Source organism: Galdieria sulphuraria, assembly GCF_000341285.1.
Source record: "Galdieria sulphuraria unplaced genomic scaffold scaf_5, whole genome shotgun sequence".
Taxonomy (NCBI): Eukaryota; Rhodophyta; class Bangiophyceae; order Galdieriales; family Galdieriaceae; genus Galdieria; species Galdieria sulphuraria.
In genome coordinates, this window is record NW_005178470.1 from 106,706 (window position 1) to 132,011 (window position 25,306).

The following is a 25,306-nucleotide window of genomic DNA, read 5'->3' on the forward strand; positions in this document are numbered from 1 at the left end:
CAAGTCTCTCAAGTAGAACAAAGAGAATCCAACCAATCAAAAATGAAAGATTTTGGGTTATGGAGAGGAACATGTCTAACCTCAAATGGAACCCCATCTCTCGAGTTCTTACTATAGGTCTCCATTTGGTTCATACTGGAAAAGTTCCCGATGGATTGATAAGATGGATCATTCGTAGACTTTGTGAGTCACGACTAAAACAACTTGAAAGGAAGAATGTGGAGTCGGACTATGAATATATTCAGGTAAGTTGCTATTTCCAGTCAGTCGATTCTACTCAAAAAGAACGTTTAGCAATTTATTCAAGAAATAAAAACTTATCCAGTGGCAGTTTTGACCGAGAAAGCCAACGAACAACACTATGAACTACCACCAGAATTCTTCCAGTTGGTACTTGGAAGACACTTGAAATATTCAGGTTGTTATTTTCCAAGTCCTTATTGTAGTTTAGAGGAGGCAGAGAGATATACTTTGAATCTCTATTTGGAACGAGCAAAGATAGAAAGTGGTCAAGATATTTTAGACTTGGGTTGTGGTTGGGGATCCTTTACTTTATTTGTAGCAGAGAAGTATCCCACCTGTAATATTATTGCTGTCAGTAATTCTGCACTTCAACAAAATTATATTGAAAGTATTTGTCAACAAAAAGGCTTTCAGAATGTGAAAGTTATCAAAGCAGATATTTGCGAATGGTATACAAAACCTGAACAGTTTGATCGAATCGTATCTGTAGAAATGTTTGAGCATATGAAGAATTATCCACTTTTATTAGAAAAAGTTGCCAATTGGTTAAAACCGCAAGGATTATTGTTTCTTCATATATTTTGTCATCGTTTGTTTCCTTATCATTTTGAAAGTGATGGAGAACTCAATTGGATGGGAAGATATTTCTTCAGTGGTGGAACGATGCCGAGTGCTTCTTTATTACTATATTTTCAAGTAGGAAAATATATATATATCAACTCAGAAAATTCTGAATATATATTTGTGTGTATATAGGAACATCTTCAAGTTGTTCAGCAATGGGCAATGAATGGAAAGCATTATGCGCAAACTAGTGAACATTGGTTGCTTAGAATGGATAATCATAGAGAAGAAATTATGAATATTTTACAAAAGACTTATCAAAATTCTCAGGAAGCTCTGAAANGGTTTCATTATTGGAGAATATTTTGGATGGCTTGTGCTGAACTATTCGGTTATGGAGATGGAAATGAATGGTTTGTTACACATCTACTCTGGAAAAAGAATTCGTCCGCCACAAAGAAAACATGCAGTGTCTCTAAACATTTAAACAAAGCTCTCTCGTGACATTTCTAAAGCATCTCGTCCTCGAATACCCAATAAATAGAGAACTGTCATAAGGCTTTTTCCACATAAATGAGCTCCAACTTCCAAATCTGTGGCATCCGGCTATATTCAAATCATACCATTCAGCAATTCTTCTTCTTATGAATAGAAATACTATACCTGATCAACTGAAATGGCCATTCCTGCAAGTGACAACATTTCTAACGAGACAGGACCATCACCTACCGCAATAACCTGTTCCAAACCTATTCTTTCTTGCATAGTTAACATTTGTAGCAAGTCTGCTTTTCTATTGGCATTTATAATAGGATGACTTATTTCGCCAGTTAAATAGCCCATAGCATCGGTTTCAAAAATATTTCCATATGCAAAATCCTATGAAAAGTAATCAAACCATTCTCCCCTCTTCATCTTTATGCTTACCATTCCTAAGTAGCGTTTAACATGCTCTACTAAGAAATGGGGACCAGAAGATAGAATGGCAGTCTTATACCCCAATTTGGTTAAGGTACGACACAAGGAAACGGATCCTTCAGTAAAAGAAAGCAGACCATCGATCTTTTGCATAATGTTGGAGACAGAAAAGCCTCTCAAAAGTTGTGCTCGTTCTAAATAATACTCATCACCAACCAATGTTCCATCTTGGTGCAATCGTTGCAATTCCAATAAGCGTGTGTGTAGTGACTTGGCTACTGACGGCTCAGATAAGGCAGCAGCAGCTTCAATAACAATATTTAAAGCATCATTTGATATCAAAGTCCAACTCAAATCAAAAGCAACCAGTCTCTTTGTTCGATGCAATAGATCCGAACGTTGAATAGCAGTATCCACGGAATACTTCTTTCCTAAAGCCAAAATTTGGCTGCGAATACTCGATAAGGAATCAACTGAATCCGCCTCATTAGTCTCGTTTGTAAAGATGGGTCTATGAATATTCAACTTTGCAACGATTTCATAACAAGCTAGAGGGTCACTGCTTTCAGAAAGCCGTTCCGCAAAGTCCAAGTTTACTTTATGAGCTGCCAAGACACCAGTCAACTCAGCAAAAAACCCAACTGGGACTTTATCACTTTTACTAAAAGTTATAGCGTACGAATCACTATTGTTCGAGGGCACGATTTCAGTTTGTTTGGCTTTAATGACTTCGAAATCAACTTCTACATTGTTTTCGTGACCAAACAACAAGATATCTTTCACAATAAGGGAACTTTTGTCTTCTGAAAACTCTGCAACAATAGTAGTGGTACAAATTTCACCAGCAACAAACTGTTCGATATCTACAACGAGCAACTTTCAGAAACCAACCAGGAGTCGTGTAAATAACAACATACCGTTCAAACATAACTGGTACTTATCTAGAACCCATAGAAAGTCAACCAGCCAATTATTTTCTCTATTTCCAGACAAGGTAATAACAAAAAGATTCGAAGTTATGTTCTGTTCCTTAATCATAGTTTAAATAGAATCTTTGGCAGGGAGCAGAATCAGCAAACCTCCAATGGAAGATGTATTCAATTAATTAGTTGACGACGAGAAGTACGTCTAAATCATACAACTGCAATGACTGAGACACGGATAACATGAAAATATTAAACAAGGGATTGAAAACGAAAGATGCACAAGTTATCAACATATTTTATTCAACATATTCACTTCTGAAGTCTTTGCTTCTTGAACATGCCAAATGAAAAAACGAACAGACAATTAAGAGGAAGCTTCTACTTGCTCCAGGTTGGCTGTAGACTGCTGTTGGCGTTCATAATAGTCATAGTAGTATTCTGGAGTTTGATAGTAGTAATAGGATGGGGTCTCATAGTAGTAATAATATGTTGGAGTCTCATAATAGTAATAATATGTTGGAGTCTCATAGTAATAGTATGTTGGAGTCTCATAGTAATAATATGTTGGAGTCTCATAGTAATAATATGTTGGAGTCTCATAATAATAATAATATGTTGGAGTCTCATAATAATAATAGTATTCTCCTCGTTTCGCGTCAACCTTGTCTACTGCTTCCACCTTTGCTTGAGCATCTTGTCTCACATGTTGATGAGCACGAGCAGCTTTGAGAGGAGCAGGGATAGCAAATGCAACGGATATAACTAAGGCTAGAAGAAATATACAGACAGTAACTGGTTTCATATTTGCAAATAAAAACTAATAAGCATTGAACAACCAACGCTATTTTAAACAAATTACATGACGATTGAAGTCCGATACGACATATCTGATATGATAATTGATTAACCTACATCCCATAGTAAAATGACCATTCATTCGAGTAGACGCGATTATTGTGGGAGGAAATTTCAATCCTGTCGATTGGGATGCGGAAAGACATTTCATTTCCTCTCAATCTGTGTCACTTCGCAACGGAAATTCTAGAAATGTGAAGTCAGCATCAATCATCACCTTCAAGTGTGATTTTCTCGAAGTTATTTCTCAGCCCTTTGAGACACAACTGGCCAACTTGGATGACTGAGAATTGATTGTCGGAGTTGAGGGTAATACATGTCTTCAAGTTGCGAATAGTGAAGAGAGAATATGCACGGTTTTAAGTTAGTTGCCTGAAAGTCTGCTACATATCCTTATCGCGAACAAGTAGGAAGTTTCTCAGTCAGGCCTTTAAACTGAAATATCATCGATTTGTGCAAAAGTATATGGCTGTTTTTAGAAGGCTCGAAACTTTGTTCTTCGAGTTGAACCAATATTGTCATTGCAATGTTCAATATTATTGCTTTCGGAACTGAAGTAAAAGTCAATATAATATGAATGTAACATATTCCTATATAGATAGATATAGATAGATAGATATATAGATATATAGATATAAATACAGAGAAGCAGTTTTCTTGCTTCCATTTGAGCTATGTGCAGGTCATTGTATTGAATACAATGTCTTATTGAGGAATAGATTTCATTCCACTGGAACACTTCACAAAGTTATATACAGTATCTTGTTTATAGTGTAAGAAGCTATGCTTGATCCGTAACGATCCATCTGATAGCATATGGAGTTTTGGTTTCTACAGACTCTTGATCTCTCTCTCTCTCGCTCTCTACACACGCTCGATCTCTCTCTCTCTCTCTTTCTCTTCGTTTATGCACATGTAATAAAATCAACTTGTAAGCAACGGACTGTTCAGTCATCGTCGAAATCGACAAAGATTACTAATAATAGATGAATGAGATATCTTCATCCCTTGTTGTCGACAGGACAGGAATAGAAATGAAACCTTCTCCTTTGCTTTAGAATTTTCTCGCTTCGTTGAAAATTCTTCAACTGGAAGAAACCTACCAACTGTATTGGCTTTGACAATATGTCTCTTTATAACAAAAATATATTGGATCGATTCAAGTTAGACGGTAAAATAGCTCTCGTCACAGGGGCAGCCCAAGTGAGTATCTCGTTTTTTGATTCTTTTGCGACTTAATCGGCACAAACCAGGGAATAGGAAAGGCACTGGCGATCGCACTTGCTCAAGCAGGAGCTGCTGCTGTGGGTCTTTTGGATTTGGAGTCAGAAACACTTCGTCATACGGAAAAAGAGCTCAATGCCCATTTCTCCTCGACGGAAATCATAGCGCTAGCAGCAGTAAGAATAGCTTCATAGGCATTGGGAAAGATGTCCAAAATGAAGCCCATTGTTTTACTTATAGGACGTTTCTAATGCTAATCAAATCAATCAAGCTATTTCACAGTTTGCTTCCAAGTTTGGTCGATTAGACAGTAAGTATATTTGAGCTTGAACGAAGAAAAGATTGAAAATCTAGTTGCTTGTAACAATGCTGGAATTGTATTCAGTGGGGTAGAGGAAAAGTATGCCTCTGAAAACGCTTCAGTGGAGCAATGGAAGAAAACATTGGATGTCGACTTGACAGTAAGCGATATTATTGTTGTACTTTTATGGGTGTGAATTCGTTAGGGAGTATTTCTTTGTTGTCAAGCAGAAGCAAAATGGATGCTTCCACAACATTATGGTAAAATAATCAATACAGCATCCATGTCAGGTATGACTGACTGTATTCTGATATTTGCTTTCCATTGAATGATTTTGTTTCTATAGCACATATTGTGAATCATCCACAGAAACAAGCGGCATATAACGCAGCAAAAGCAGGTGTAGTTCAGTTGACTAGAACTTTGGGAGCTGAATGGGCTGATCGAGGTGTTCATGTCAATTGCATTTCTCCTGGTTACATCAATACACCTATCACCAATAGTAAGTCTACATGAAAATATCAAATATATAGTTTTCTAATAATGCTAAAGCTCCAGCCTTGAAACCTATCATGGATTACTGGGTTAGACTAACTCCAGCCAATCGTTTGGGTGAAGTAGAAGATTTACAAGGTCCAGTTGTGTTTCTTGCAAGTGATGCTTCAAGTTTCATGTTTGGTGGAGAGATCATGCCGGATGGTGGATTTACTCTTTGGTAAGGATAGTGACTTTAAACAACGTTCTTTGGTCGCATTGGCATACACAGATTATAAAAAGCATCCTTGAGGAATATATTCGAGTCCTTCCAACCACACCACTTATTTTTGTGAATAATCACTTCCATATGATCCTCTCCAATATAATGTGGATCCAGTATCAAATATTGAACTCTTCCTGTAGATTCATTGTACTCAATACCTAACAAAGTATACGCCAATACACCACCACCTATCATGACTGGAGTACTTTCTTGCTCAAAATGTTGTATGATTTGCCTAGCATAGTTATCTACATGAGCTCCAGAAGATATAAACAAGATTTTACTTTCGACTCCTAAATAATGTTGTAACACATAACAAACTTCGGTAGCTCCGATCCACTGTTTGGAACCTATGAAGGTAGTCTCCTTATCACCCATTTCTACTAATATTTCTTGTATTTGTTGATGTGTTGGAATGTTCTGACTTGTATAGCCTTGTAAACGAAACCATGAAATAATAGTTTGTAAGGAACGATAAGCACATCCCCAACCTTTGTCTTGTATTCCGTCCTGAGAAGATAAAACAATATTTGTGTAAGTTCAAACATTTATCAATGACTCTATACAAACCTGCATATAATGGAAATACTGATAAGAACCTCTCACTATTCTTTGTATTTCATGTTGAGATGACTTTGACTTCTTTTTTATTAGTTTCTTATGGACATCCAATAAGTGACTTGTATCAATTCGCTCCCTTTGTTCCTTCCATGAAAACAAAGCAACAGCAAGACGAAAATATGGAAATAACTTATCCACATGAAATGCTTCGTGATGCTTTCTCCTCATCTCTTCATGATTCTTCAATTCATTTTGGCTATTACAAGGCAACAGACCCATCACAGGAAACAATAAACTAGTAGGCTTAAATATCTTCCATTCTAAAGGCAACTCTTCAAGTACAATAGTCAAATACTTGAATTGGTTACAAAGTTGACGTTTCAAACTTTCAATTAGCACATCCACTCCATCTTGAGAATATAATAAACAACAAACTTGCAATGAAAATGGTATTCTTTCAACTTTTTCTACTTTCTCATAAGATACAGTAATACCTTGAACGGCATTCTCCTTGGAAACAAGTGAATAACGGCAAAGAATAGGAACAACTTGAATATGACGCTCCAATTCACGAACATCTGCCACATTGAGTTGTGCAATAGGAGATAATCCAATAGAATGAGCAAGTAGTTCACATTTCAACTCTTCATTTTGACGTAACAGCTTAAAGTCAGTCTTTTCTACACTTAAAAACTCCATACGACTCTCCAAAGTTTCCCAAAGTCCACTACAATCACTTGCTGAACAATAATCAACTCTTCTTGCACCAGAAAATAAACAAGGCAACTTCAACTGAGTATAAAAACAATACCAGTCCCGTTGCATACAACTTTCCACTAAAGCAGTTGAATCAATAGTTTCCCATAAGCTTGAAGAAGAATCCTTGATATAAAAAGACTCGTTTTTAAGATCATACATAGAATAAGTTTCAATACTGAACATAGAAAGTGCCTTATCAAGACTAGTGGATAGAAACTCCGCTACTACGCCTCGCTTGGATTGTCTATGAGAAACATAAATAGGTCCCAATAACTGGATGTGAGGACCAGGTAAAGCACTTGCGTAGAATCCAATATCCTTCAACAGTACTCGATCTATATGTTGAAGATCGTTGGAGTTGGTAAAGGGCGAGTTTCGAACAAAATGCCATACTTCAACAGTTTCCAGGTCAGCAACTCCAATAAGCCAACCAACTACTGAAATATCCATATGGAGACTCTTTTGAGTATTTGTGGACGCTATTTCATCTTCTTTCCACTGTTTTAAAGTTTGTTTCACAGAGTCCCTTATAAGAAGCTGTCGCATTTCTATGATCACGATTGCTCAAGCTTAAAGATATTATTCATAGATTATTTATTAGAATATTCTGATTGAGGAACCACTTTCAACAATCATGGTGCGGCATCTAAAACTTCCAACGTCTTCATTATTTGAAAGGAACCAATCAAGGAACAAAGATTAAGTAGTTCAGAACCACCAAAAGCAAACTGATGCTCTATATCTGCCAGTTTTTCTAACAAATATGCTTTTGCCCTGCGCGACATATTTCTTGTCAATAGTCTTTTATGTATCTGGCGCAAGATATCGATAAGTGCAAACCCACGTTCTGCTTTCATCTTCTTCACTTTGTCATAACAACTACTAAAGTCATCTTCTTCATTTAGCCAATCCATTATTTGTTCCATTTCCTCATTAGAAGGATTGCCAGTATTTTCATAAACAGTAGAACAAGTCACCTTTCCAGAAGAAAGAAAAGTAGATTGTAAAATATTAATACAACTACGCATATCACCTTGAGATAACTGAATGATGGTTTCCAGAGCATCCTTTTCAAAAACAACTCTAATAAACATAAACTATGTTTTGAATAAAATCAAACTACTCTCTACTTACCCTTCTCTTTCCGCTATTTGTCCTAATCGCAATCGGATGTCTTCTTCCTTCAAAGGTCCAAAACGGAAACGTGTACAACGTGACTGCAAGGCTGGAATAATTTTGTTGGCATAGTTGCATATCAGACAGAATCTTGTACTAGTTGTATACTTCTCCATAATACGACGAAGGGCCATTTGAGCAGCACTTGTCATAGCGTCTGCTTCGTCAAGAATAACCAATTTTACACCTGTAGCAAAAATTCTTTGTGTACTACAAAAGTCCTTGATCTCATTTCTCACAACGTCTATTCCTCGATCATCTGAAGCATTCAACTCAAGGACCATGGACTTAAAGTTGGTTCCATACATATGCTCTGCACAAGCCAATATAGTGGAAGTCTTTCCTGTTCCAGGAGGACCATAAAACAGCATATGGGGAAGACTATTGGAGTTTACAAAACGTAAGACTAGAAAACTGTTAAGGACGTCAATACTCTTTGAATAAACTTACTCGTAACGATTATATCTTGTTGTGACAAGACATCATTAAAAGTCTTTGGACGATACTTTTCTAACCACATTAGGTTGGCATCATCATTTGCCATTTTCTTCAAACCAACAAGACCTGTAATATTATTCAAATTGCACACACAATTCAATCTTATTGCAGCCAACAAAAAGGTTCCATGAACGACTATTAAAGCATTTCTTGAAAAAGAACGATTACTTTTGCCACTTGGAGTGATAGACGAACATTGCACTAGGGTCTTCCACAATGGCTTGTAAGAACGAGTCCGTTGAGTTTTGTGGCCCGCGGTTTTCGTATCACAATACTTCTCTTCTTCAGATATGAATATTATGATATTTCATATTTTGTGAGTATCTTGCTAAACAAAGGAATATCAAAACAATGTTTTAGCAAAAAGGTCGCATTAAGTATGAAAGGAACAACACAAGGACTTTGATGTGCTCATTCCTGAACACTACTCGGGTCTAGAAAGTTGCTTATTCTTTGTTTGCTTAAGATATGAAAGCATCCTCCATTTACTTTCTTAACAAGGATTTTTTGTCAATTTCAATAAACCCAACCAGTTGTAAATATTCAATGACTACTTATCGTATATTTTTATACTTGAAAAAGTTGTACATTTCTGGCCAGTTGATCCAGAGTCTCATTACGAAAAGATTTCTCACGACTAGAAAGTCTCACATGGATAGAAAGTAAAATAGTAGGTTTCCTTTCATAAACAAAGGCTGTTTCATCACTTTTGCGAAGGGCATTTGTCTGTTGATACACAAAACTATTAAGGAGACTTTGAATATGTGAAAATAAATAGGTTTCTCATTTGTTTTGTTTCTTCATACTTTCTAAAGCTTGTCGACGCAACTCGGTTTCTCTCTCCACTCGAGCTAACTCTGCTAAAAGCGAATCACGGGAGTTGTTGTACTCAACAGTATCATCCTTCGAGACTCGAGAATGCCCCTTTTTGTTCTCCAGCTCTACATTCTCTCCTTCGACCCCGAGATGCTTACTGCAGGGAACTTTCTCACCTTCTTCTCTTTTCTTGGCAGAACTGGGTGATATACTACTCCGCCTTAAACTACTCTCCTTTCCCTCTCCATATCTCAACTTGTGCCGGTGTGAACGGTGATGACGATGATAGTGGTGACGATGACACTTCGAAGGTGTTCTTTCTCGTCGTCTATGCCTATCAAGAGAAACAGATCTTCTTCTCCTGCTTCTTCTACTATGTCGACCTTCCGAGTAACGTCTTGTTTCACCTGCTTGTGTACTCTCCACTTGCCTTACAGGAGAACCTGCAGAGTCCGAATCCCAGTTGGAGGGTTTGATCCTTTCTCGTGTTTCCACTTCACTTGGTAACCTACTTGGCTGTATATTATAATCAGGTGAATTTTGAACTCTTTCTCTTAGTTGTTCTTCCACTGTTTCCTTAGTTCTTTGTTTGTCCTCCAGTTGCTTTCGCAGTTCCTCAACTAGCGAAGGTGGTACTCCTGCTGAGACGACTTTTCCATCTGCTACTTTCGCTTCTTGTTGTGCTTCTACTAACAAACTCCATAGTTGCTCCATAAAAGTAAAGGTTTTATCTTCTAGAAAGCCACTCAAATTCAGGTGTAGTTCACGAGGGTCTGGAGTTTCATAGCTTTCAAGATACGAAAGAGCAAAGTCTACAACAACCTACAAAGCAAAAAGGTTACGAAATCTCTTTTTCTCAAGTATGCGCTTACATCGTCCTCAAAACCCAACAAATGCTGTAGTTTCGTGGAAACCCATGCACGTATAGCGTCTAGCTGTACAAGTTTTGTTTGCACTTGCTGTGAATATATCTCCGGAAACTTGGTACTAGACAGCAACTTTTTCCATTTGTTTGAAAACCTCGCATCTTGTTCAAACGACGTGCCTCGAAAAAAACCGGCAGCCATCGGTACAATTCCCTCAAGGAAATAACAACATTTCGAATCGCTTATGGAAATGCCATTCTGTGCACAGGAAAACTTTTCAGCTTTAAGTGCTTATACCCAAAGCTTGCGACATCTTTGGCCAGTTCTGTCACGTTTTCATTACTTTCAACATGTTATTGACAAAACTAGAATGAAGGAAAAACATGACGCAGTTGCTCTTGTTTCTTATATTATTGAGAATATCGTTATGGAAACTATGACGTAATTATAATTCACTATCTTTCAGAGTCTTTTTGATATCGATGTTATGTTTCAAGCTTCATTAAGACGACAAAAATGCTTTTTTGACAGCGTATTTACTTTGGTCAATAGAATACTTATAGTGGGACCCATGACTTTACCCGTGATATTCAAATGTCAACAAAAGTCCTCCCATTTCCTGTTTATACATTGTAATTTAGCGATGAGTAAACAAAGCTCCACAATATGAGACAATATGGACTCCATGAGTCTAGTCAAATCGACTACATACATGGCTTGTGTCCAGAAAAGCCAGTCAGTCGTCGACTGGTGAGTGTTGCGCCAATGGAAATTGGAAATGAGCATCAGTCTCGCAAGAGGATCGCTTCCCAACCACTGGTGAGATCAGCCAATCAGATGTGAGTATTTAGACTTGCTTGAAGGAAGAGGGACAAGTTGTTTCCTGCACCCGCTTATTGCATACAGCTGGAGTCGTTGCCTTTTGGTGACACTCGGCTGCAATTCGTTTTCTCGGAAACTTCCATTCCAAAATATTTTAATATATTGAAGGAAAGCTGTCGGGAAAAAACAACTGGGCTGTAGGGTTTTCTTGGGTTACTGGAGGGGAATTTCAGAGAAGCCAATTTTGTGATAACGCTGCAGCTGTGTGACCAGATATCCATTTAGCTAATAACTATTAAGGAAAAATATAAGAAAGATTGTCATCTCTCTTTTTGTAAAAGTCTGGAAACTAAAACTTATAAGAGATGAGGTCAACTAGAAGCCGCGAGAATGGGAGACAGAGGCAAAAGGCGAACATGGAACACATTGACAAGGATAAGGAAGACAACGCAGAATGTAACAAACTAAACTTTAACGAACAAACCCCTCTACCGTGGTCTACTGTTTCTGCAGGTGGAGACAAGCAACAAGCTACAAGTAATAAAATGACAAGTTCAGAGGGTAGTTTAGCTAGTGTCCAATTGCTTGAACAACAGAAGAAACGAATTGAGCAGTTGGAAAAAGACTTGGATGATGCAAGGGTGGAAATTGAGAAACTTCGATTGTACAATAGACAGCTTGCTCTGAGCCTAACATCACTTCATCGACACGGACTAGATAGTTCTAAATTTGAAAACGGCTCCTCTTCTTTTGTTCAACAGTCGGCAATCACCTATCAACATGGAAGTAAGTATTTTTCATAACTGCATGACGATGAAATTTTAAACTGTACAGATTCCGACGTTTGTGGTCCTCTGGACTCAACCAATGCGTATGATACATCTTCAAACAATGATAGGGTTACTCGTAACTATCAGGAGCAACATGAAGGTTGGGAAATAACAAGTAAACAAGAAAAGAAAGCTCAAAGTCGTTACTGGACAGCAGAGGAGCACATGCGTTTTCTTGAAGGTTTGGCAAGATTTGGTCATAAAGACATGAAAGCCATCGCCCGATTTGTTGGAACTCGAAATGCCACTCAAGTTCGAACACATGCGCAGAAGTATTACTTGAAACTAGCAAGAGAAGCAGCCAAGAGACAGGAACTACAACATAGCCAACTCCAACCTGGATTTGGAAATGGATCCTCAGATGAACGAAGAAGTATATTTGTTCCTTGTTAGTCGAAAGAAAGAATTGTTTAACATCTTTTCTTAGGTTGCATATCTGCTCCAGGAACACCGTCTTGTCGAACTTCGATTGGAAAGAGGAATATGAATGGTGATGATTATAGCTTCTCTCTTGAAAGTTACAAATCTGCAAGACTGGAGAATGAAATGCTGTCTTCTGATGCTCTCAAGAGTGGGGATTTCAGTGAAAGAGATCAGGATATTACAAAGAGAATGAACTGGTTTTCAAATGCCACAGTATTTCGTACTATGAGTCTCGACCAAGATTCCAGTGGAGGAGAGTTGAGTACCACTTCTGAAGGAATTTCAGAACCTAGAAACGTTTCAAATGATCTGATCCATGCAAGCCACTACAGAGTAGGAACTTCTGAACTCTTATTGGAAAGGGAAGGAAGGTCATCTTATGTTGACTTGTATCAAAGAAAGCAAGAAAAAGAGACAAATAGTGACAGCTTTTTGAAGATGCCTTTGATGGAAGGAAAGACTGGAATGGACTCTCAGTTTGATTCGTTTTCTTTGCAACATCGGAGCAATTCCTTGACAGAGTTTGTAGAATTACATGACGAACATTTTGCAGATTTTGAGAATTTCTCAAAGTTTCATTCTATTCCAGAGAAGAGTATTGGAAACTTATTATCTTCTGGTAATTCTCTTATGGAATTTGATGACTCTCATGAAGTTGCTCGTGCCATTGTTGAGTCGGAACGCAACAGTATCGTTGACTGAGATGATATTTGTGAGTTTTTAACAAGTTTTCTACTCGTATCATTGATATACAAACACTACTGCTTGTTTTGGTAGATTGTCATAAATTTTTTTTGGAGACTGCAGTTTCTAAGTCGCTTGTAACCTTTTCTTGGTCTACCAAGTTGCCTATTACTTTTGATATTCTTTTAAATATGTTGTGATGAGACTGATTTTGAGATATTCACCTTGGATCTTATAAAGCAGGCAATACCATCCTATTATCCACTTCCAATAATCTTAACTCTCCCTCTTCCATGGAACTTTTGCTACAATAATCTCAGATTGCACCTGTAAACGCGTGACAGTTTTAAAATCCACAATATCGGCAACCCAAAAGAGTACCTTATGTTCTATTTCCTTGTGATTTGAGAAAAAAATCAGAGAGCTCGCATTGCAAAGTTGTTACTGATTCCATCTTCAACTCTACAATCAACTTTGTGCAACAATCTTCTACATTACAATTCTATTTCGGATGAGTTTTCGCCATGATTGGATTGTTGTCTCTGTGAAAACTTATCTTCCATTAGGATTGCTTTCAAAGGACAACGGAGAAATGCAAAACCGAATATAAAGAGATCATAGAAACAATAATTGCCTACCAAGGAACAATTGACAGGAGGCCTTGTCTTCTACAATTGCTTCATATGCAATTTTATCACTTGATACAATAGAAAAATGTGAATCTTGTGAAAAAAAACAGATATTCCAATTACAAGCGAGTGTAGTGGTACTTCTGCAAATTAGTGCTTGTCGATTGAATGTCGAGTGAGAACAGCATACTTTCCTATTTCAAGAGCTTGAAACAAACCAGCAAAGACATTAAAACATGTGAAAAGCAACCGCCTACAAGTATTTAGTTAGGTGGTTCAAGTGCCTAATGTATTTGGTTGTATTTCAATATTATTCGATAAACTTTCCCTCGCAGTCAAGGACAATCACGGTCAATTTGAAAGACTATTGAAACAGTCACAAGCTGCATAGACTATCCAACGGCCCTTGTAGAAGAAGCTTTGCATGCCACTCTTCCTATAAAGGAAGATGACTAAAAGGAAATTATAAAGGTCGCTGCTGAATCAAACTAGTCCTCCATTTTTCAGGACTCACACAAAATTTCGAGTACATACGTTTAACTCAGAAACAAGTTAAAAAGAATGACTCAATGTAAACAAGAGATCTTATCTCCATTTCATCGAAGCAATATCCCTTTGAAACCTTTAGATCCAAATTAGAACAAGCTATCTTTATGAACCTACGTCTCATATGTAATTTTAGCAGCAGTAATGAAAGACAAGGGGGCGATACACAAGACAAATTCATCATCAACAAGGCCTTTAAAAATCGGCAAAAACATCTGGTCCTCTGGAATAGCATAGCCATTAAATCCAACCGATGAATAAACAGGGGCATTCTTGTAATCACATCTATACTTTTCCAAATGACAACCCAAGGACCAGACATCAAAAGGCTTTTAAATGCTCTTTCCACTATCATGTTTCTTCTTTTTATTTTGGAATCTTTGTCATGACGACAAGAAAATGGGTCGTATTCTTATTTCTTGTGCTATGCATGAGCTCAGTGTATGGAAAATATACTACAGGAAACGTAACATATGATAAATATTCCCTCATTATAGATGATGAACGGCAATTCATCTATTCTGGAGCTTTCCACTATTGGCGTTTACCAAGTCCTTCATTATGGAGAGATATTCTTGAGAAACTCAAATCCGCTGGAATGTCAGCAACTACAGTCTACTTTGCTTGGTCATATCATTCTCCAAAGTCTCATCTCTATAACTTCGAGGGAGTTCGAGATATTGACAGACTTTTCAACATGATAAGAGAAGTAGGATTATATCTTATTTCTAGGCCCGGACCTTACATCAATGCTGAAACCAATGCTGGAGGCTTTCCAGGTTGGTTAGTGTCATCTTTGAAAGGACTCGCACGAACTGACGACCCATATTATACTGCTGCCTGGGAGCAATGGTTATCTGCGGTCGACCCACACTTGGAAAAGTTTCAAAGTCCTTATGACGGTCCTATTATTGCGGTTCAGGTGGAAAATGAATATGACGTGGGAAACCTTAGTGCGAAGTATATGGAACTGTTAGAAGCTAAATTTAGAAAGGATGGAATAGTTGTTCCGTTAACAACCAATGTATATGGTGATAGATCTACGTGGACTTCGGGTCCAGGAGCAGTGGACATTCAAGGAATAGATAGTTATCCTCAAGGTTTTGACTGTAGGAATCCTTCTGAATGGCATGCAATTCCTACCTATTTTGCAACAGCGCATGCAGAAAGCAATCCATCAGAGCCAATGTACAACCCAGAATATCAAGGAGGTTCTTTTGATCCTTGGGCTGGTCCAGGATACTATTATTGCTATGAGTTGACAAACGGAGATTTCGAAAGGGTTTTTTATCAAAATCAAATTGCACAAGGAGAAACTATGTTAAACTTTTACATGACGTTTGGTGGAACAACTTGGGGCTGGCTACCATTTCCTGGTGTTTATACTTCCTATGATTATGGTGCAGCTATAAATGAAGGGCGTCAACTAACTGACAAATATTCGGAACAGAAGTTGATGGCAAATTTCTTCCGAGTCTTTCATCCTTTAAGGAAGATGGATTCTATTCAAGTTGCAAGTCCTACCAATCCCACTTTGTATTTACAAGGCAGAGAAAATAAAGATGATGGAACCCAATTATATATCTTGAGACATCAAGATGGTACTTCAATAACGAAAGAAACGACAAAGATTCTTGTTCAAGGTATACTTGGAGATTATCAGATACCTCGTGAGGAAGGAACTTATATTCTGATCGACAGAAGGGACTCCAAGATGCTACCTTGCTTTTATAACTTTGGAAACCAATATCTTGTATATTCTACTGCTGAAATGATGACTCATACAACTGTCCAAGGAGAATCTGGAAAAGTTGATACGGCCATTTTCTATCTCGGAGAAATGCAATATGGAGAACTCTTGTTTTATTTCCAGAATGCCGTATTTGAGCCATCTATTGAAGTTTTTGAAGGTCAGTTGCAAAACTCGCACTGGGATGCTTCTCGCAATCAATTGCGTATCAACTATCAACAAAGTCAAGTCATTCGTTTGATGATATCTTCTCAACAAAGACCACTTTATTTGATCTTGGCTAGTCGTGAGGTTGCAAAGAGGTGGTGGAATATAGAATCCAATGAAGGGGATGTGCTAGTTAGTGGTCCTTATTTAGTAAGAAGCGCAAAGTATACGGAGGATGGAGGGTTACATTTGAGAGGTGATACTGAGATTGAAACGCAACTCAAAGTAGTGCCATCAAAAGTCACAACATACCTTACGTGGAATGGTGAATATTTAGAGAATGTGAAACATGAAAGTCCACTTACTTTGGTTACTACACTTCCAGGACCTCCGCCTGTTATCTTACCTTCATTAGACTTTTGGAAATTCAAATATGGAACACCGGAAAAGGAGCCATCGTTTGATGATAGCGATTGGATAGTTGCAGATAAGAATCATACCAATTGTCCATTCAAGCCTATAACTCTTCCTGTTTTATATATGGATGATTATGGTTTCCATGTAGGAGATGTATGGTTTCGAGGTCGATTTTCTTCCGAAGAGACAGTTAAGGGCATAGTCTTGACAGGAGAAGGTGGTGATTTTAGTGTTTATTCAGTATGGCTAAATGGTCACTTTTTGGGAACAGCAGAGAATGGAACAGAAACATTTTATTTCAAGAAGGAAGAGTTAGTATCACAAGGTGACAATGTGATTGCTATTCTATTGGAGAATATGGGCCATGATGAAGATTATACCAATACTCATAACAAATGGCAACATCCAAGAGGTTTAGTACAAGCACGATTGATAAGTGGTTGTAGCTGTAATAGTGATACCTCAGATATTCCTATATATTGGAAAATTCAAGGTAACTTGAGAGGTGAAGAATATATTGATTCAGCTCGAGGTCCATTCAATAATGGTGGTTTGTATGGAGAACGTCATGGATGGTATCTTCCAGGTTTTCCAGATGAAGACTGGGAACAAATTATTCTTCCTCATCGATTTTCAGATGCAGGTGTTGCTTGGTATAGAACAACCTTTGAGTTGGATATACCTGAAGGTGTCGATGCTTCCATTGGAGTACGAATAGAAGATACAGACCCGAATAGTCGTTACAGGGCTCTTATCTTCTTAAATGGCTGGATGCTCGGTCATTATATTAATTATGTGGGACCACAACATTTCTTTGCTTTACCAACTGGAATACTTAACCCAAGAGGAAGCAATCAACTTTCTATTGCTGTTTGGGGACAAGAAGGTGGAGAAGGCCTGTCTCATGTTGCTCTGGAGACATATGCTGTTCATCTTGGTGGTGTTCCAGTGGAAATGGTTTACAGTCCGGACTATAAGGAGCTCTTCCAGTGATCAACTGTTAAAGTGGTTTCGAAACAAATTTGTGGTATTTGTTCATCACGCAAATAAATGTGCTTTGTTTGTGGTTTCTAGAAAAGTTTTATGAATATTATGAATAGACTATTACAACTTAAGGTTTACATGGATACAAGTCTCCAGCTTGATTCTCACTTGTACACCACTATCATTTAACACCAAAGAGGATACCGAAACAAAGATAGAGTCAGCAAGTACTGAAAACGTTTTGTTTAGCTGTAAAACAATAGACTCAGCTTATCTCACAAAATGTCGCTTCGAACTAAACATTACAGAAAACAACTCATCCAGATGTCTCTAGTTTATATTCAGATTGAATCGTCATGATTCTGATGAAAGCAGCCAATAACTGTCAAGATTGCCAGGATTTGCAACGTTTTCCATAATTAGAAATAAATGTCATTAAATAGAATGGCAAAAATCGAAACTGTCATGACAAAAACATGAAGCTGACTATTTTCCTTTTATTCTTCATTCCTATGGCTCTCTCCTGTAGTCTTCAAGGTCCCCCTGAAGGGTCCATTGAAAACTTAATCAATACCATTTCTCGGGATGTTACAACTCTTCAAAGCTATATGCAAAGGAGAAAAGAGGAATACGACTGTATCCTTAAGACATGTCCAGTTTGTGGAGCAGTGGAAGAATATGCTTTCTCGACAGTTTCTCCAACTGCCACTTTTGAACAACTCAATCCAGAGAACAGGATTTTATATGAATTACAACAGATTAATGAGCAAAGGCGAACTCTTTATGAAGATATTGTCAGTGTACAGCAGAAACCTGAGTGTGAGTTATGCCTTTTATGTGCACTACATGAGTCAGCGTTTGAATGTGGCGCAACTCCCACCGCAAATTCATTCACTTCTCAAGTTCAGAGCCAACACACTCAACAACAGCAGACTCCTGTGTTCTCAGAGTCAGTGGTACCTCGTCCAACCATATTAAGCAATAAGACAAGGGTTTTCGTAGTTTAGATAGCGGTTTTACCTTTGGGGAAGTTTCTTGCAAAATAAATGATTGTTTTTTTGTTTTTGATAAAGAAAGCTTATGAAAATGATACTGCTTTCAGAGGTTGTCACTCAAACAATACCTTTAGTGATCACTTTCTATGACGAAATAGCTTCATCCTTTCTTCTCTGTACGATATCGCTTGCATATATTCATAGCTCTTATCGCTGTCCATTGGTCCAGTTGCTTTAGAATCTTCTAAATATTCCGATATTTTCATTTGAAAAATGAAAGCTGTTGTGGTGGAAACATTTGGAGAGCCTTCCAAGGCCCTCAAAGTGAAAGATATTCCTATCCCGTTTTCGAACAAGCCTCTAGAGTCTTCTCAAGTTCGTATTCAAGTAAAAGCAGCTGCCATCAATCCTGTCGATGCCAAGATAAGCAGAGGACTGCTCGCACTTTTACTTCGCAAAGTACGACCACCTTACGTTCCAGGTTTTGACTTTGCTGGAATTGTGGAAGAAGTTGGTTCTCAAGTACGGTTGTTTTCAAAAGGAGATGCAGTTTTTGGCAGAGCTTGTTTAACTCAAGGTTCTTTTGCAGAGTATTGCATAGCAGAGGAAAATGATATTCACAAAATGCCAACCAATATAAGCTTTGAACAGGCTTGTGGTTTCCCAGTGGTTGGTCTTACTGCATATTGTGGACTGGTTAAATACGGCAAAATTCATCGAGGAGAGCGCGTTTTGATAGTAGGTGGAAGTGGTGGAGTGGGTTCACAAGCTGTTCCTATGGCAAAGTTATTGGGTGCTAGCTTTGTTGGAGCAGTTTGTAGTGAAGCGAATATGTCTTTTGTAAAGAGTATTGGGGCAGATAAAGTGTACGATTATGAGTCTATTCATATCATTGATATAGTAAGAGATTGCAAACCAGATATTCTATTGGATACGATTGGTATTGTAGGTGGTTGTTTATTGTTTGGGAAGATTGTAGCGCTAACCCTGTTTCATCAAGGATGAGTATTGGGACGTTGCTTGTCAATGTATGTCTACAAGGACGGGTCGTTTTGTTTGTACTATACCTCCTGGTGGGTCTTCTTATCAACATGCTTTGGATTGGAAGTCTGTTTTAAACGTTTCTCTTGCGGTTTCTAAGAGAAAGTTACAACACTGGATAGGGAGAGCTCCTGCTTATTCTATTATTATTACACTGGAGCCAGCTCATTTACGTGAAATTAGTGAATGGATTGAACAGAACCAATTGAAAATTTCCATTGAACATGTCTACAATCTTGATCAAGTCGTACAGGCAATGGAAAGGTTAGAAACCGGGAGAGTTGTAGGGAAACTTGTGTTGAAAGTGCAACAAGAATAAAGGAGAGAGAGTCTATCCATTACTTCGATGAACCATGTTTTTGTCACAAAGTTTATTATTTGCTCACAGCGAATCCAAGTCAGGTACAATCTTCCAACTAGGAATTATGAAATGAGCAATCCATTTTATTCTTGCCATGTGAATGAAGAGATACGGGAGAAGAGTATGAAAGCCATATCTCTGTGTTCCATGGCGACTTGTAACATTTGAGTAGCTCCGTATTCTTTACTGTAACTTTTTATAGCCGGCACCTGAACCTGGACGTGTTACAAAGGCAGTTGCTGCTATTCCCGTATGCTTCTCATACTCTTTCTCAAACTTGATTGACTCTATCAGACATTCAATAAAGAAGAAAAATAAAACTTACCTTTTCCAACAAAGATGATAATGAACTTCTCTTTAATAAAGTAACGGTACAACCACCAAATCCACCACCAGTCATTCGACTACCATATACACCAGGAACACTACTTGCAAGGTCCACCAATAAGTCCAGTTCCTTACAACTAACTTCATAGTCATTCTTCAGACTAAAGTGACTCTCATTCATCAGCTTGCCAGCCGTTTCATATTTATTCTTTCTCAGACATTCGGCTGCTTCAAGTGTCCGATCATTTTCTGAAATAACATGACGTGCACGTCGATAGGCAACTTCACTCATATTGTCCTTCACTTGATTCAATTGTTCCTAATCAAACTTAACATCATCCTCCTGATATACTTGTGTTGCTTTCACGTACCAGATTCGCATCTCTAAGACTAGTTATCTTCGAATCAAGTGATTGCAAAACAGTTAAAGCATCTTTGCATTGTTGCTTCCTCAGAGGGTATTCTGAACCACTCAATTGATGTTTGATGTTGGAATTACAAACTAAAATACAAGTATCGGGATCTTTCACTTCAACTGGCTCAAAAGCAAGTGAGCGACAATCAATTAATAAAGCGCAATCTTGTATAGCACATTCGGATATTAGCTGGTCCATTATACCACAAGGCATATTTGCAAATTCGTGTTCAGCAGCCTGTCCAAATAGGGCCTTTTTAGAAGGTTCTAGATGATAATTTCCTATTGCCTCTATGAAAGTAGCAATAGCGACTTCGAGAGAAGCAGAACTACTAACTCCACCACCGACAGGAACCTCTGAAACTACGACAGCATCAAAGGCTGGAACTTCATAACCACTGCGCAAAAAATTGACAACTACTCCTTTGATATAGTTAGACCAGAGGGGATCTCCTGGTTTCAGATCTTTATTTGGTTTAAACGAAACCAATCCTTCAAAAGCCTCTGACGCAACGCGACAAGTGTCCTTTCCATTCCTGCTTCCCACTATGACTGTCTGCATCTCGAGTGCAAGTGGTAACACAAAACCATCATTGTAGTCGGTATGTTCTCCAATAAGGTTAACACGACCTGGTGCGTGTGCGATGATTTGGGGATGTCCAGATTCAGGAAAAGTGCTTTTGAACAAAGAAAGTGCACGCTGTTCTACTTGTTCCAACGGTGTGGCTAATAAAGTTTTCAGATAAACTCACAACTGAAAAAAAATATATAAGCTCACTTGGTAATAGTTTCATGGTTTATCAAACTGTCTCTCCTTCCACCGACGGATTTTTTTCTCAATCCACCGATTCAATGAGTAACCTCCTTACGAATCGAAATCCAAACATTTCTTCAATAGACTTGGCATGTCAGGAATAGTCAACATGAGTGAACGCAATCTATCCACAACTATTCCAAAGAATTTCCTTTCAACACTGTTTAGAATGTGCACCTTTCTCATGTTACTAAAAGTTACCTTTTCGTGATAACAAGTTGCAACATGTTTGCAGCTCGTTGCATTCCAAAAGTCAAATTAGAAAATTCCAATGAACTATTTTGTAGTTTGTATCTTCCCAAAGTATCTTCGAGAAAATCCAACACATAAGGAATCAACAGGTTCGCAAACCATGGATTGTGCTCTGCCACTTTTACACAAACAATAGGATTTTGCTCCAACCAGTCAATACTAGAAAAGATGGAAGACACATATACCTGAACCTGTTGCTCCAACTGACTGTAAAAGTTAACATGTTGTTGTGTTTCAGAAATCGAAACAACATTGCCATTTTCGTCATTTGGACGTTTCTCATGAACAACTAACAATATGCTCAGAAAAAGATGCAAAAGTGAACCATCTTTCGCCACTTCCTTCCATTTCAGTTCCAGTAGCAAGTTACCATGTTTGTTAAAGTATTGTTGTTCTTGAACAACTATGGCTTCTCCGTATGCTAAACTCTGGTAGAAACCACTTACGGAATGAGAACAAATGATCGTGTCAGGTGGAGCAGAATTTCCAAAAAAAGAATGATACTCGACGTCACAATTCCTATTGCAACATAAGTGATCCACCAAACTCAAAAGATAAAAACAAGGGCTCGTGGAAAGTTCTCTCTGCATGGTCCAACAACAAGTTTCGTAAATACAACTCTTTGAAACATGTTCAGCTAAAACTTGTAAAAAGGAATCCTCTGTTTCTTCAAGATCTTCACTAACAGAAAACATGGAATCCAAAAGTTGCTGTGCCACTGCAGGATTCTCCAAAAGACTCTCCCACAGCAAATTGCGACTATTACGAAACGCTACACTATCTACTCCAGCATATTCTTGCCGTAGAATCTCATCGACAACTTGGGTTGGAATAGTTTCCAACTGTTTCTCAATAAGTTTAGCCCATTTGACAGCATTGCGAAGATCTTCAACAGACCAACGAGTTAGACGCTTTGACTTTATCGTTTTCAACAGCTTTAGGAAATATACCACGCGTTCTCTTAGTTTTTGGTATGTTTCTTGATCCATTTCCTTTTTGTAATTAAGTTTCAAAATTCCAATTGCAAAAAGATTGGAATGAAAACATTGAGCAAAAGGAAAAACAAAAAATTATTTATCTGTACAGTCGCAAATCTTACAAACTTCAAAAATTCCTTCAAGCTCGTGTACCTGGCATTAAAGAAGATGATTCTTCTGTCGATAGTTGTATATCATCTTGGTCATTTCTTCCTGTAGATGTCAACGACGCAGCTTCAGCTTCGTCTACATGTGCATAACGATTCCTTCGACGTCTATATAAAATGATGCCAACAACACTTAAAATGGCAAATGCACCTACAATAGAGGCACCAACAACTATCCAAAGTCTATAACTAGAAAGAATGTCTAAAAACGAAGAAGAATGAGAAAGTTCTCCTTGTTCCTCATTCGTACGTGGAGTTGGACTCGTAGAAGCAAATGGTGATTGTGATGGCTGAGAAGCTTCCACATTATCCGTTCCTTTTTCAGGCTGTCTTGTTTCGTCCAATACTTGCTTCACATCAGACCATCTTTTGGCTTTGGCAAACCCCAAACGCATCTGTTCTCTATCATAAACAGTATAGTAACGTTGCAAAAGAGTACCTCCTAAAATCATATCATTTCCCATTCGTTCCAAATGTTGCATATAATGAATGCCCAAACAGCGATAGATTTCTATTTCGCCAGTCAAAAGATTGGGACTTTCAACTTTCAACATATAATCCTCAGGCTCCAAAATTAGAAGAACGTCATTTTTCAGATGAAATTCAATATTAGGCAGTTGTCGAATTTCACTGTCTTCTAACAAGGCACAGTAGTCCTATTCGAAAGGCGAGATTTCAACCCAAGTTTTCCCAACTTCTCCTCCCACACTTACCGGATCAAACCAACTAAGGTCAGGGTCACCGTCTTCGCCACAAAGACCACTAACGTTGCAGTAGTGGGCTTGGAAGTAGCGCTTTAATGCCAAAAAGGAATCCAAACTTAATATAATTAGAGTAGTCCCACTGTCTACGACTGCTGTTTTGAAATGAGGAAGATCAACATTTGTACCAGAGACTGTAACTTCCTCACATTCCTTTGAATAAAAACTCAGGAATAAAATCAAGCTGATCATATCTGCACTTACCACTTCATAAAACTCTGGTTCATTCCTTGCAAGAATTTCCTTGAGTAGAAAAATTGAAAGAAACCAACGTTCACTTACGCGTTTATCAATGGAGAATACTCCAATGTCCCATCATAAAGTCGGTCATCACTCCCACCAAGAACCAAAACTCCATTTTCAAGGTCACTATGTATAGAGAATATATCTCTCTCTACAAGACCCTTTTGTACCATATCATCAAAAACAGGTGTCAAGCAAGTCGGATTACACGCAAGCAATGGAAATGCCAAACCAAACACGCCATCAACTTCAGTTAATTCAAACGCTACGATAAACTCAGTCTCATAATCGAAATAACAAGTGACGATGTCTTACAAGGAGAATCCTTCAAAATCCCACCAAAATAAGTTTTGAAAGTAATATTTGCAATAGTAACTGTTTCATGTATCACAGTTCCTTGAGCAAAAGCCCCGTCACCATAACGTAAGATAAAGCCACATTTCGAATTGTCTACTTGAGAACAGCAAGCTGCAGTGGAAGCAGAACAAGAACCGCAATATGAAGAATAACAAGTGTTTGCTCCACAAATATCAGAATCACAAGGTATTTTTTCACCACGCGTTGCGTTTGGACACTTGGAGAAGTCATATCGGCGATCGTGCTGCTTGCAATTGACACACTCAGATAGTGGCACTGCCATGGTTGAACTTCCTGTATCCACTTGGACGTGTATAATTTGTCCACAACCTACATCCAACTCAATATAATACATACCCACTAGATCTTTTAGTTTAGTTTCAACAATTCGACTTGGGTAAAAAAATTCAAACCTGAGACAACTCCTCCCAAAATCTGTTGTTCTGGAAAACGAACTATATTCTTTTGACTCCAATTCTGCTTCCCATTCAAACTGCTGACACTTTTTTCCATAAGATGACGCTTCGAAACGAGATTTTGTACTTTTCTCGGTTTATCGTACCCAAAATTCCAGGAAAGTCTGGAAGTAACATTTTCAAGTAGAATATCTTCCTGTTTCTGCAATCTTTCTACCAGTTTCGTGGCCCATTGACGACGTGAAAAGTCAAAAACGTTCGAAAGGTCCATTCTTCCCGACTTTATAGGAACTATAGTCGGCGGGTGAGTGGAAGCTCCTAGTCGCTTATTATTCGAAACTCCGTTGACTACACTGTGCATAGTGGAGACATAGTTAATGTGAAATACTACAAATATCACAGTAGCGAACAAGATAATATTCCAACATGATAAAGACATTCTCAACAAAAGCCCCAACAACAATAACAATTGCAGTTGATA

General features: G+C 38.1%; 14 protein-coding genes across 15 annotated transcripts; 6 read left to right on the top strand and 8 right to left on the bottom strand.

Annotated features, from left to right (window-relative positions):
- Positions 1–35: 35 nt before the first annotated feature.
- On the top strand, positions 36–1,256 carry Gasu_09250 (cyclopropane-fatty-acyl-phospholipid synthase). Its single transcript, XM_005708316.1, has 4 exons — positions 36–245; positions 295–939; positions 1,000–1,151; positions 1,208–1,256. Exons 1-4 carry the CDS (start codon positions 60–62, stop codon positions 1,215–1,217), a joined length of 993 nt encoding a protein of 330 aa, XP_005708373.1. The 5' UTR covers positions 36–59; the 3' UTR covers positions 1,218–1,256.
- Positions 1,257–1,260: 4 nt separating this feature from the next.
- Positions 1,261–2,865, bottom strand: Gasu_09260 (phosphoserine phosphatase). Its single transcript, XM_005708317.1, has 4 exons — positions 2,643–2,865; positions 1,735–2,588; positions 1,471–1,686; positions 1,261–1,413 (listed from the first exon to the last, which is right to left on the bottom strand). The coding sequence occupies exons 1-4, from the start codon at positions 2,761–2,763 to the stop codon at positions 1,291–1,293; spliced, it is 1,314 nt and encodes a 437-aa protein (XP_005708374.1). The 5' UTR covers positions 2,764–2,865; the 3' UTR covers positions 1,261–1,290.
- Positions 2,866–2,890: 25 nt separating this feature from the next.
- On the bottom strand, positions 2,891–3,635 carry Gasu_09270 (uncharacterized protein). The gene is made up of 2 exons (XM_005708318.1): positions 3,511–3,635; positions 2,891–3,468 (listed from the first exon to the last, which is right to left on the bottom strand). The coding sequence occupies exons 1-2, from the start codon at positions 3,586–3,588 to the stop codon at positions 3,016–3,018; spliced, it is 531 nt and encodes a 176-aa protein (XP_005708375.1). The 5' UTR covers positions 3,589–3,635; the 3' UTR covers positions 2,891–3,015.
- An 880-nt stretch (positions 3,636–4,515) lies between these two features.
- On the top strand, positions 4,516–5,840 carry Gasu_09280 (short-chain dehydrogenase/reductase SDR). The gene is made up of 7 exons (XM_005708319.1): positions 4,516–4,709; positions 4,760–4,906; positions 4,971–5,040; positions 5,085–5,191; positions 5,237–5,321; positions 5,378–5,533; positions 5,584–5,840. The coding sequence occupies exons 1-7, from the start codon at positions 4,632–4,634 to the stop codon at positions 5,748–5,750; spliced, it is 810 nt and encodes a 269-aa protein (XP_005708376.1). The 5' UTR covers positions 4,516–4,631; the 3' UTR covers positions 5,751–5,840.
- A 20-nt stretch (positions 5,841–5,860) lies between these two features.
- Positions 5,861–7,685, bottom strand: Gasu_09290 (uncharacterized protein). Its single transcript, XM_005708320.1, has 3 exons — positions 6,362–7,685; positions 5,972–6,301; positions 5,861–5,925 (listed from the first exon to the last, which is right to left on the bottom strand). Exons 1-3 carry the CDS (start codon positions 7,655–7,657, stop codon positions 5,908–5,910), a joined length of 1,644 nt encoding a protein of 547 aa, XP_005708377.1. The 5' UTR covers positions 7,658–7,685; the 3' UTR covers positions 5,861–5,907.
- A 4-nt stretch (positions 7,686–7,689) lies between these two features.
- Positions 7,690–8,955, bottom strand: Gasu_09300 (replication factor C subunit). Its single transcript, XM_005708321.1, has 3 exons — positions 8,738–8,955; positions 8,246–8,693; positions 7,690–8,194 (listed from the first exon to the last, which is right to left on the bottom strand). The coding sequence occupies exons 1-3, from the start codon at positions 8,829–8,831 to the stop codon at positions 7,744–7,746; spliced, it is 993 nt and encodes a 330-aa protein (XP_005708378.1). The 5' UTR covers positions 8,832–8,955; the 3' UTR covers positions 7,690–7,743.
- A 65-nt stretch (positions 8,956–9,020) lies between these two features.
- Positions 9,021–10,705, bottom strand: Gasu_09310 (splicing factor PWI domain-containing protein). Its single transcript, XM_005708322.1, has 2 exons — positions 10,474–10,705; positions 9,021–10,423 (listed from the first exon to the last, which is right to left on the bottom strand). Exons 1-2 carry the CDS (start codon positions 10,666–10,668, stop codon positions 9,569–9,571), a joined length of 1,050 nt encoding a protein of 349 aa, XP_005708379.1. The 5' UTR covers positions 10,669–10,705; the 3' UTR covers positions 9,021–9,568.
- An 810-nt stretch (positions 10,706–11,515) lies between these two features.
- On the top strand, positions 11,516–13,576 carry Gasu_09320 (myb domain-containing protein). The gene is made up of 3 exons (XM_005708323.1): positions 11,516–12,075; positions 12,124–12,492; positions 12,547–13,576. The coding sequence occupies exons 1-3, from the start codon at positions 11,655–11,657 to the stop codon at positions 13,242–13,244; spliced, it is 1,488 nt and encodes a 495-aa protein (XP_005708380.1). The 5' UTR covers positions 11,516–11,654; the 3' UTR covers positions 13,245–13,576.
- A 1,229-nt stretch (positions 13,577–14,805) lies between these two features.
- Positions 14,806–18,144, top strand: Gasu_09330 (beta-galactosidase). The gene has a single exon (XM_005708324.1). It carries the CDS (start codon positions 14,832–14,834, stop codon positions 17,706–17,708), a length of 2,877 nt encoding a protein of 958 aa, XP_005708381.1. The 5' UTR covers positions 14,806–14,831; the 3' UTR covers positions 17,709–18,144.
- Positions 18,145–18,155: 11 nt separating this feature from the next.
- Positions 18,156–18,786, top strand: Gasu_09340 (uncharacterized protein). Its single transcript, XM_005708325.1, has one exon. The coding sequence runs from the start codon at positions 18,212–18,214 to the stop codon at positions 18,704–18,706; it is 495 nt and encodes a 164-aa protein (XP_005708382.1). The 5' UTR covers positions 18,156–18,211; the 3' UTR covers positions 18,707–18,786.
- A 159-nt stretch (positions 18,787–18,945) lies between these two features.
- Gasu_09350 (NADPH2:quinone reductase) lies at positions 18,946–20,076 on the top strand. 2 transcript variants are annotated; one of them, XM_005708326.1, is made up of 2 exons: positions 18,946–19,639; positions 19,695–20,076. In XM_005708326.1, the coding sequence occupies exons 1-2, from the start codon at positions 18,968–18,970 to the stop codon at positions 20,052–20,054; spliced, it is 1,032 nt and encodes a 343-aa protein (XP_005708383.1). In that variant the 5' UTR covers positions 18,946–18,967; the 3' UTR covers positions 20,055–20,076. The 2 variants fall into 2 exon arrangements, with proteins under 2 accessions (XP_005708383.1, XP_005708384.1); XM_005708327.1 differs by having other exon boundaries at positions 18,946–19,756.
- A 4-nt stretch (positions 20,077–20,080) lies between these two features.
- Gasu_09360 (galactokinase) lies at positions 20,081–21,725 on the bottom strand. The gene is made up of 4 exons (XM_005708328.1): positions 21,617–21,725; positions 20,795–21,564; positions 20,422–20,742; positions 20,081–20,372 (listed from the first exon to the last, which is right to left on the bottom strand). The coding sequence occupies exons 1-4, from the start codon at positions 21,630–21,632 to the stop codon at positions 20,280–20,282; spliced, it is 1,200 nt and encodes a 399-aa protein (XP_005708385.1). The 5' UTR covers positions 21,633–21,725; the 3' UTR covers positions 20,081–20,279.
- A 95-nt stretch (positions 21,726–21,820) lies between these two features.
- Positions 21,821–22,945, bottom strand: Gasu_09370 (uncharacterized protein). The gene has a single exon (XM_005708329.1). The coding sequence runs from the start codon at positions 22,891–22,893 to the stop codon at positions 21,850–21,852; it is 1,044 nt and encodes a 347-aa protein (XP_005708386.1). The 5' UTR covers positions 22,894–22,945; the 3' UTR covers positions 21,821–21,849.
- Positions 22,946–22,962: 17 nt separating this feature from the next.
- On the bottom strand, positions 22,963–25,295 carry Gasu_09380 (aspartyl protease). The gene is made up of 6 exons (XM_005708330.1): positions 24,823–25,295; positions 24,368–24,769; positions 24,092–24,317; positions 24,014–24,038; positions 23,762–23,962; positions 22,963–23,704 (listed from the first exon to the last, which is right to left on the bottom strand). The coding sequence occupies exons 1-6, from the start codon at positions 25,262–25,264 to the stop codon at positions 23,021–23,023; spliced, it is 1,980 nt and encodes a 659-aa protein (XP_005708387.1). The 5' UTR covers positions 25,265–25,295; the 3' UTR covers positions 22,963–23,020.
- Between the last annotated feature and the right edge of the window lie 11 nt (positions 25,296–25,306).